Source organism: Bubalus bubalis, chromosome 24 (assembly GCF_019923935.1).
Source record: "Bubalus bubalis isolate 160015118507 breed Murrah chromosome 24, NDDB_SH_1, whole genome shotgun sequence".
NCBI lineage: Eukaryota > Metazoa > Chordata > Mammalia > Artiodactyla > Bovidae > Bubalus > Bubalus bubalis.
Window position 1 is genome coordinate 39669331 of NC_059180.1, and position 10284 is coordinate 39679614.

Genomic DNA, 10284 nt, shown 5'->3' on the forward strand with positions numbered 1-10284 from the left:
CAGTCCGTGGGGCTACAGAGGCAAACATGACAGAGCGACGGCACTCACAGCGTATCAAGGCGTGATTATTTCCTGAGCCCACCCACGTGCCAGGGAATGTGGTGGGGCCTTGAGGGGATCTGGCTTGAAATAGAGGAGCAGGGCTGCCCCGGAGAAAAAGGAGGGCATCCCAGGCAAAAGGAGCAGCATGTGCAGAGACCCCGGCAGGAGAGAGAGGAGCTTGGCCAGCAGCCAAGGACTATTGCGCAGGCGAGGAGATGCAGAGCAGCGTCCTGCGGATGAGACGCGGTCTGACAGGTCAGTGAGAGCCTTAGGTCCTCAGTTGTGTCTGACTCTGTGCCACCCCGTGGACTGTCGGCTGCCAGGCTCCTTTCGCCTCTCTCTGAATCTTCCTGAGCTGAGACATAAAGGACCAGAGTTCCTCGGATCCCATGAAATACCACCTAACGGTTTCAAATGGCTATCCTATGCTAAATGGAGTACAAAACGTCTGCTTTACAGCAAATGACCCACTGATAACTGCTGTCTATAACTTGCATGTGCTGGTTAAAAGGTCAAAGAAGTGAGATGACTGATAATCACATAAGTAATATTTCATTGGTTCAGAATTCTGCATAGGAAGAAAGAAACTTGTGCCCAGAATCCCTGGAAATTGTACCTATTCCATTAACATCACTCCCTCCTGCACCATGGAGGACTCTTTCCTCCATATTTTTATTGGATTTTGTTCTGTTACCTCCCGAGTTTATATTGTACATGCACAAATCAAATATCATTGGTCAAAAACTGAAACATTTCTTTGGGAGGGGAAATGTTTAGAAAATGTATTTCATGTACCTTACATTGAAATGGAGAAAAGATTTAATCTAAAAACAACAACAACCACAAAAAGCAAACTCATATTGAAATTGAAATGGGGAAGAAATTAAACGTTAAACAAAAAATACCTTACTACTTATATCAATGGAGTAACCTCACCACCGGGAGAAGTAGTAAATCAGATGTAAGTCATTATGTAAAAAGGAAAAAAGGAAATAGTCAAGTGCAGGTTTAGCACATGGGCACCGGAGAACGCAAGGGAAAGTCTGAGAGATGTGCATACTGATGGGAGGTGAGGCAGGGACGGGGCCAGGAAGCCAAGGCTGCTCAGGGCCTGGCAGTGGGGTGGCTCCTTGCAGCAGGGAACTCAGGCCAGAGGTAGGCCTTCCAGTGTCAGGCCTGTCAGAGGGACCCCCTGGAAGTGAAGGGGGAAGGGTGTGGCCGGAATGGGGCTCTGCCACAAGGCACTCCCAGACAGGCTGCTGTCCTCCTCAGACAGGAAGGCGCAGGTCCAGGAGACAGGGAGAGCCTTCCTCCAGGTCTCCTGCCCTGCTGGGGCCTCAGCTGACAGCAAGCTGGGTCCCTTAGGATGATGAGGGTACTAAGATGCTAACGTCAGGGTCAGGGTCCACCACTGCCTCCTCGTGAGAGACCCACAGCCGATCCTCAGGGGTCCCCTCACTGAAAATCAGCTCAGCGTTCCATCTGACAGGGTCTGGAGCGACAGGCAGAGACATTGAGGGATGCTGACCCACGGAGGGCACCTTGGTCCTTGGGGCCTCTGGGCTTCCAAGCCCCTCCCACATCCCTGGGTCAGCAGAGCATCCCCATCCCTGACAGACAGGTCAGACCTGGGGAAGGGAAACCTGGCCTGATGCTGTGGAGTCGTCCCTGCAGGACAGGAGGTGAGGGCAGTTAAATGATGGCTCAAGGATGAGCAGGAGGGTTAGGTCACTTCAGAAGATGGTTTCCGGGAAGGGGATAGTGCAGGGCCTTCTGGATGAGGTGGAGTTCCTACAGAACCACCTGGGGCTCCTAGACCTGGATGAGGTTTCTGAAGAGCTGCCCCACAGAGGAGCAGAAATCCGTCAGCATTCCGCAGACGGCCTTCACCGCACTGCAGATGGCCTCCAGGAAGGCCTCTGCCTTCTCCTTCAGCCAGGGTACTGCCTTCTCCCGCAGCCAGGTGAGCGCATCCCAACACCGCTGCTTGAGTCTCTGCAGAATTCCTTCGAACCACCGCAGAGCTCTGGCCCAGATGCTCTCTTGTGGATTCTGGACTTCTGGACAGGCAGAGACTGAAGGTCTCTGGATTCTGCATCGTACTTCTTGCCGTGCTTCCGGAAGGAAGGGACTGGACTCCTGCAGGGATTCATGCATGGATAGAGGCCTTTCAAGGACCTGCCCTGGGTGAGGCACACCTGGTCCTGACCTCACCGAGACCTCCCAGCCCTTGTGAGACGCTGGGGCTCACAAGCCCGGCCCAGCCCAACCCAAACTTCCTGCCTTCAGGCCAAAAGCTCCACAGACTTGAGGACTTCTCCCAGAGACTGGGCCTGCCCCTTGGTTCGCCTAAAGAAGGAACTGTGGTGCTTGGTTGTATCTGCCTGCAGGTGGTTGGCCTCTGAAGCCAGCACCAGGCCCACGGGGCTCACAGCAGGAAGCTGAGTCAGGGCTCTGGCCACCGTGTGCTGGGTGGGGAGGCTGATGCCCACAAGGCTACACCACCTGAGATTTGAGGGACCCCCACTTCATCCCCCACCCCAGGGAGCTCTGTGCACACACAGCAGCCCCAAGGACAAGAGAGACCAGTGGGGAGGGGAAGGAAGGCGCTGAGACAGTGGCTCCGACTCACTGGAAGGTTCTCTTGAATGTGATCTTCTATAAATTCACTGATGTCCTCGCTGAGCTCCTCCTGGGGAGAGGAAGTGTGCAGTCTGCACTCCTGCCTCCCTGCTGAGGTCTGGGGTCCGCACTGTGGCCTCCCGTGCCTCCAGGTGAGTCTCAAGGGAGCCAGGGCCCCAGACGCCATACCCTGGCTGATACAACTCTGAGGACTACCCTTAGCAGGGGGCAAGGTCCAAACTCACCTCCATCTCTGCTAGGGCTGTCTCCATCTGGTGGGGAAAAAACACTGTATTTAAAACACCCCTACCCTCTCTCACTTCACCCTGAATCCCAAGCCCCAGCTAGTACTCATCTCTGCCCAGTCACCTCAATAACGAACCCTCAACCTGGGGACCATGCTCTGGCATCCATGCCCTGCCCTGTTGCCCTGTGGTCTGGACGCCGCCCTCAGCATCCCTGGGCCTCCGTATCCCCTCCCTGTGCACTCACCTGCCACACAGGTGTGCATTTGTCCAGTGTAAGGACTGGGCGCTGAGCTGTGACCCTCATCATCACCGTGACTGTGAACCCACCCCACCTCCCTCACACTGGGGAGGGTCGGGGGTGGGGCACAGTGACCCACCTGTGCTTCTTCTGGTTCACTTCCCATCTTATCACAGAAATCATCCACCCGTTTGCGCTGTGAACAGAGATGGACTTGAGTAAAACAAGCTCGGTTCTTCTCCCTGCTGGGTCCCAAGTGGGCCAGATCGACTCAGCTTCACCTCGCAGACCCAGGCCTCCCGAGTCCCTAGCTATTCGTGGGGATGAGCCGCTTACCATTATGGACCTCAGAGAAGCCTGGTCATATGGGACTCCCTGTGGAGGTAACAGTGAAACTCAGGTTCTGTCCTTGTAACCACTGAGACCTGTATTACACACACACACACACACACACACACACACACACACTCACCAAAGGAGGACCCTTGCCCTGGTTAGGTGGGTCAACCTAGTTCCCAGATGCCTAGCCCTCCGTGGTCCCACTGAGAGCTCACCAGGGAGGAACTGGCGCTGTCCTCTCCTGTCTGAAGCGCTGAGGGTGACAGTGGCCAGTCTTCAGACCTCTGACCCTGCAGACCCCCAGCTCCCAGCACCTTCCACTCCAGACCCTTGATGAGTCATGGAGGTGGGAGCGCCCCACCGACCCCTGGGAGACTCCACCTAATGGCGGGCATCTGGCGGGTCCCCACTGCCCTCCTGGCCCTGGGTGGTCAGTGGGGCTCACAGCACGTGCAGGGCTCCGTCTGCACACCCTTGTCTGGGGGGCCCATCCTGTCAGCCCAGCATCACACACAACTGGGCAAGGAAACACCTCGCGGGTCCTTGGGGACACTCTCTGCCCACATCCTCTCACTGGGTCTGGACGCTTAACCTGGGTCAGCCACGATGACCACTGCCAGATACTGGTGTTCCATGGCCTGGAACTCCTGAGCATCTTGTCACCGTCAGAACTGAGATGAGGGAGTTGTACAGAGGGCGGAGGGCACCCCAAAGGGAAAGAGTAGACTCTGAGCTCAGTGTGGCTCGGCTACTGATCCAGGCCCTGAGAGAAATGCTTTTCGCTTTTCTCTGAAAATGCTGACCAGCCAACTAGACCCCACACGCTGCAACTAAGATCCCTCAGAGACAAAAGAAATTCAATAAATAGGAATAAGCATTAGTAGGAGCCCGAGGATGGCTGATTCCTCGGACACTGCAGAGGCTCCAGGTCCGGCTGCCCCACGAGCATGACGAGTCTAATTCCTACACTCACTCCCTGGTCCATTGCTCCTTCCTCGGTCCCAACACAGGCCCCCACACTGAGCTGCCCCCAAACTGACCTCCCAGCAGGAGCCCCAGCCCCACAGCCAGTACCTGCCACATAAGGAAAGGGCTCAGAGCAACAGGAAGCTGGAGCGTGCTTGTCAACAATGATCCAGAATTTCAGGATGGTGATAGCAGAGCGTTCAACCAGGGTCATTGTGAGACGGGGCGCTTTGTGGCACGGGTCCCATGTTTTGACCCTCTGCTTCCCCAGTGGGAAGGAAATGGCAACCTGCTCCAGTATCTCTGCCTGGAGAAGCCCATGGACAGGGCAGCCTGGTGGGCTACAGTCCCCGGGTTCGCAAAGAATTGGACACCACTGAGCGACTCACACTTTCACTTTCCCCTGCGGCCACCCCAGGGCCCAGGGAGGGTGGGACAGAGGCTGCTGTGCACAGAGCAGTCAGCAGGGCTGGGGCTGAGCTGGTGGGAGCCGGATCGGGCGGCAAATGAGACTCCAGGCCCACTCTCCCCTCATCTCTCGTTGTCACTCACCTTAGCGAAGCACATGGTGGCTTAGAGTCCTCCTGAAGGGACCTGGTGGAGGAAGGAGGGGAGGGGAAAGTGCTTCAGAGAAGCGGGCTTGCCCACCACCCTGGAGGGTCCTCAGACTGCAGGTCTTCCCCACCCCCACGTTGGGCTCCCCAGAGTCCCTCACCTGAGATCCTGCAGCCAGAGCTTCAGCTGAGCACTGCCCCACTGCCCGCTGAGCCCTAGCAACTTAAGAGCTGGCCAGGGAGGGGCAGAGAGGGTGGAGCCCTGCTGGGGAGGGGGCAGGGGCAGCTGGGTGTGTTTGAGACAGAAACTGAGACAGAAATAGAAGCAGAAACAGAGGGGGGAGGGCAGGTGTCCGAAGGAAGGGATGACAAGGGGCCAGAGGTCTGAGAGGCGGGGTGGGGAGGGCGTGTGCCTTACACTCAGGGTCCAGGGGTCAGGGCCCTTCCTCCCTGACCTGGGTTGGGATCTCTGAACCCAGCTTGGGCCACCTCCCCTCACAATCGGATCGAGCACAGGGAGGGACGGGGTAAAGTCCAGACTTGTTATGATAGTTTGAGGAAGATTCAGGGGGAGCCGACCAGGGCCCTTGAACAGACTGCACCCCACTCCACATCCAGAGAAGCTTCTGGAGCTGCCCTACCCTCAGGAAGGCACAGGACCTGCAGGAACCCTGAGGTGGAGACTCTCCCCGGGGCCTTGGCATCCAGGGCAGGGCCGGGCCTGTGTGCCTCACCCACAGGATGTGTCCCTCAGAAGGGGCAGAAGGGAGCCTTGCTGGCCGTCTGGGCCCCGCTGACCAGGGTCTCCTGAGGCCTGCTCGGGCCCCCGGGCCTCAGTCACCATGGCAGGGGTCTCCATGGCCCTGGCCAGCCCCACAGGGCTTGACTCTCACAGCCTGGCCCACCTCTCCCTGAGACCACAGCCCCTCACAGCCATGGCCTGGCATCTGTCTTAGAGACCCAGGGCTGCCATAACAAAGAGCCACAGACCCGGGTCTCAGCAACTCCCACAGTGGAGCCTAGAAATTGAAATCAAGGCGTCAGCAGGCAGCGGTTGCTCTGAGAGCCCTGAGGGAAGCATGTGTTCCAGGCTTCTCTCCTAGGCGTGTAAACAGCTGTCTCCAGGTCTACATGGTGCCCTCCCTAGACAAGTATCTGTCTCCTAATTCCCCATTTTCCTAAGGTCACCAGTCATAATGGATTAGGGCCCACCCTAAGGCCCTCATGCTCACTTGATTCCCTGTAAAGACCCCCCTCCAGGTGCTGGTGGTTAGGATTTCACTGTGTGAATTTAGGGGAACACGATTAAGTGTCTAATATCCTTGAAGAGGAACCGGCCTCCTGATGGGCCACCGTGTGCACCCCATGGGGAAAAACCTAGGAATCCTGCTCCTCAGGGAACGTCTCTCTTGGGCCCACCAGACTCCAGCTGGCATCCCCTGCCCCTTAGGAGCCAGTTCAGTTGTCTGAAAGTCCCTTCCCACACCCAGGAAGTCCAGATCCTTCCCTGAGCCAGCTCAGAACTCCAGGGTGGGAGGGAGACAATAGAGCCGCTCTTACTTTGGCTTCGGGCTTCCCTGGTGGCTCAGAGGGTAGGGAATCTGCCTGCAATGCAGGAGACCTGGGTTTGATCCCTGGGTCCCAAAGATCCCCCTGGAGAAAGGAACCCAGTCCACTATCATGGCCCGGACAGTTCCATGGACTGCATAGTCCATGGTGTCTCAAAGAGTCACACGGCTGAGCGGCTTTCACTTGCTTCAGCCCGCCTCATTTCCAGGTCATATTTCCAGTGATCTGGCTGCCTGAGACGTGACACTGGGCACCTCCACATCTGTCTCAGGAAGGCCACCTCCTGAAAGGCATTTCGTGTCTCACTGTGGACTGAACCCTTTTCTTTATAGAGTTTTAGTGAGATGTAATTCACATATCATACAATTCACCCAGGAAAGGGCCTAATTTAATGCACAGTACTACTCAACCATCACCACCATCAATTTCAGAACACTTTTATCATCTCCAGAAACCATCCTGCACCCCTAAGCCATCATCCTCCACGGCCCAGCATCAGGCAATTCCTAAGTTTGTTTTTAACTTTTTGAGGTACCACTAGACTCTTTCCCCAGGCTTCTCCAGTAGCTCAGTGGTAAAGAATCTGCCTGCAATGCTGAAAACCAGGTTCAATCTGTGAGTCAGGGAAGATCCTTGGGAGGAGGACATGGCAACCCTCTCCAATACTCTTGCCTGGAAAACCCCATGGACAGAGGAGCCTGGGGGGCTACAGTCTATGGGGCCACGGAGACAGCATTGAGCGTGCACGACCACACACAAGAGTAGTAAAAGTTTTCCGGCTCCATGCCCTGACCACATGAATCATTTGCAACTTTTTGTCCCCATTCTGTGGGTTGTCTTTTTACTTTTCCGGTGTTGCCCTTTGAAATACAAAAGTTTTAAGTGTTTATATTTTAAAAATTTGTATCATTTCCTTCCCATTCTTTAAAAAACATAATTCAATACCATGTGGCATTTTTGTGAACCTGACTTCATGACATGTGAGAGGCTGGACAAGTGTCCGTTGTTGCAGCGAAAGGAGCCTCAGATGTCACATGGGACATCCCTCTCTGGGCGCCTCCAACCAACTCTTGGTTGCCCCCCAGCTCATCCTCAGCCACCCTGTCCCCCGTCAATGCTGGATTCCAGCCTCTTCTGTAAAACAGTGATTCAGGTCTGTAATGTTCTTGCCACCAAACTTCGCCTTGGGGCTCCATCACTGCTCCGAGGAAATGAAGGGGTTTCTCTCCTGTTATTTTTATTGTCCTGCTTCAGGGCTGATAAGCTTTTTGAAGACAAGTTTCCTCCTCCCCATACTTAGAAAGGGTCCTGACAGAGGCCCAGATGGCTTCTGGTGCCTTTGAACATCCAGATCCCTGGCTGGTTGAAGACACCGGGCTGTCATCCTCCTTCTGGCCTGGTCGTGACCACGCTGGGCTCCATGCCCCTGGGTCAGCTCTTGCAGCACTGTGGGCCCACTGAGGCTGGTGGCACATTAAGAAATGGTGGGTATGTGACTCCAGCCATGGGGGTGAACCTCTCTCACCCAGGCTGTGAATGGGCTCTGTAAATACAGGAAGAGGTTGGCCCCTGGGTGGAGAACATGGAGGGGACGCACAAGTCAGAAGACAGAGACCGGAGACGGCAGCTGCTGGCCCTGGTCACTTGCAGATCGCCCACCCCCACATCAACCACCCAGTTTATTCAAATGCAGATTCCTGGCCTCAGACCCAGAGTGAGGATTCACGGTGAAGACATGGAATCTGCATTTTTCAAGTTCCCTAGATCATTCTCTCTTTTTCTTGGACCACACTGATCGGCTTGAAGGATTTAAGTTCTGGGACTAGAAATTTAACTCAGGCCATGACAGTGAGAGCACCAGATTCTAACCACTGGACCACCAGGGAACTTCCTTCCTGGATTATCCTGTGTGGACTATTCCAGAAACAGAGTTGCAGAGGCATTCATTTAGATTCTGAATTCAGTGGGCAGGGGGGTCATTGAGGTGGCCAGGTTCCATCCACTTGTCACCCAGGAGCACTGAGGAGGCAGTGACCCCAGACTGAGAGGGCACCAGTCCACTATCTTCCCACCAACATCGAACTGATGGGAGCCAAGGGGTTCTGGAGGGGGCGGCAGAGGCTCAGGTGTGGAGGTGGGAGAGGTGTTTTAGGAGCAGAAGGGTGTCCTACTGAATGTGGGCGGTTCTGGTACCAGCGTGCTGACCAGAACCAAGGATGGGCCACAGGGGCCGTCTCAGGAGAATCACCCACGTGATGCTCATGTGACACCCATGTTAACCATGGATGTCACCCTGGACTTGGGACATGCTCAGGGGTGGTTGCAGAGCTGGGTTTGGGACCCCACCAATGTGCTTCGATTGGCACTTCATGGGTGGATGACAGGATGAGAAACCTTAGACCAGAGGCTGGAGAGCCGGCTCAGCAAGGGGGAGTGGGGCTGTCCTGTAAAGAGCCAAGCACTTGGGACAGCTGCTGTTGGCAGGCGGGCAGGCTGTAGGAATTCAGCCTCCTGAGCTCCAGGAAAGGCCAGGTGTTCCGGGAAAAGGAGAGTCCCTGCGAGGTCATGGCCAGGGTCAGGGGAGGAAGGAAAGCCCAGGAGGCCGCAGTCAGGGCATTCAGTGCCAGGGCGGGTCCTGTGTCTCCGCTCTCCTGGACTTAGCTCCACCTGCATCCCCAGCTGCATCCTGGCTGAGCCCCGCCCCTGGGACAGACTTCCCACAGCCACAACGCAAGGAGGTCCCGTGGGCGATCTGCTCCCTTCCATGCAGCCGCAGGTTTCCTTCAGGGGGAGGCCAGGCCCCCCACCAGCAGGGACAGAAGACGCAGGAGGGGCACCGAAGGCCGCCCTGCAGCCCTACTGATCCCGCAGTGACAGTCGCAGTCTCCGGGCTTAAGGGGCGCTCTGGGGGGTCTGGGGGCCCGAGGGCCCACACTGGGGGTGGGGCAGTCCAGGAACTTGGGACCCATGGGTTGGGGGGAGTCTGGCTCGGCTTTGATGCTGCCCTTGGGGAAGCGCCAGTAGTGGACGCCCTTGAAGAAGTAGGTGTCCCCTGCGGGGAGGGAGAGGTTTGAGGGTCTGGTCCACGCCTGCCCACCCTCCAAACCCCTCTCTCCGCACCGCTTCTCCCCCCACGCCGGGGTCTGCAAGTCCCACCATCCCACGGCCACCGGGCCTGCAAGGCCTCGCCCACCGGGTCCGCGATCTCTCCCACCGCTGTCGCTGACGGTGACATCGTCGGGGGCCGGCAGCCCGCCCTCACAGAGGCTCAGATCACGCGGGTAGCCGGGGTCCGGGCGCGCTACAGCCTAGTCCTACCGCCAGTACTGCCGCCCCCGGATCAGGCAGGTCTTCCCGTTGAGCGGCCAGGAAAACACGGCGTCCACCTCCTCCCCGGGGGGCAGCCCCAGCTCCGTGTGCGGGCGCGCGGCGCCCTCTAGCAGCCGGTCCTGGAACGACCAGAACTGCGGGCCTGCGGGTGAGCCGAGCTGCGCATGCCCGGCGCTAGCGCTCCACCACCAGGACCCTGCTACTGCTGCTAAGTCGCTTCAGGCGTGTCCGACTCTGTGCGACCCCATAGACGGCAGCCCACCAGGCTCCCCCATCCCTGGGATTCTCCAGGCAAGAACACTGGAGTGGGTTGCCATTTCCTTTTCCAATGCATGAAAGTGGAAAGTGAAAGTGAGGTCGCTAAGTCGTGTCCGAC

General features: G+C 56.9%; 1 protein-coding gene across 4 annotated transcripts; it reads right to left on the reverse strand.

The window, feature by feature from the left end:
• Window positions 1-685: 685 nt before the first annotated feature.
• On the reverse strand, window positions 686-10016 carry LOC123327512 (interleukin-32). Of its 4 annotated transcripts, none has more exons than XM_045164298.1 (7): window positions 9772-10016; window positions 5008-5049; window positions 3487-3525; window positions 3290-3346; window positions 2910-2936; window positions 2675-2734; window positions 686-2181 (listed from the first exon to the last, which is right to left on the reverse strand). In XM_045164298.1, exons 2-7 carry the CDS (start codon window positions 5020-5022, stop codon window positions 1855-1857), a joined length of 525 nt encoding a protein of 174 aa, XP_045020233.1. In that variant the 5' UTR covers window positions 5023-5049; window positions 9772-10016; the 3' UTR covers window positions 686-1854. The 4 variants fall into 4 exon arrangements, with proteins under 4 accessions (XP_045020233.1, XP_045020235.1, XP_045020234.1 ...); XM_045164300.1 differs by having other exon boundaries at window positions 9735-10016; XM_045164299.1 differs by lacking the exon at window positions 9772-10016 and adding an exon at window positions 5171-9702.
• Window positions 10017-10284: the final 268 nt, after the last annotated feature.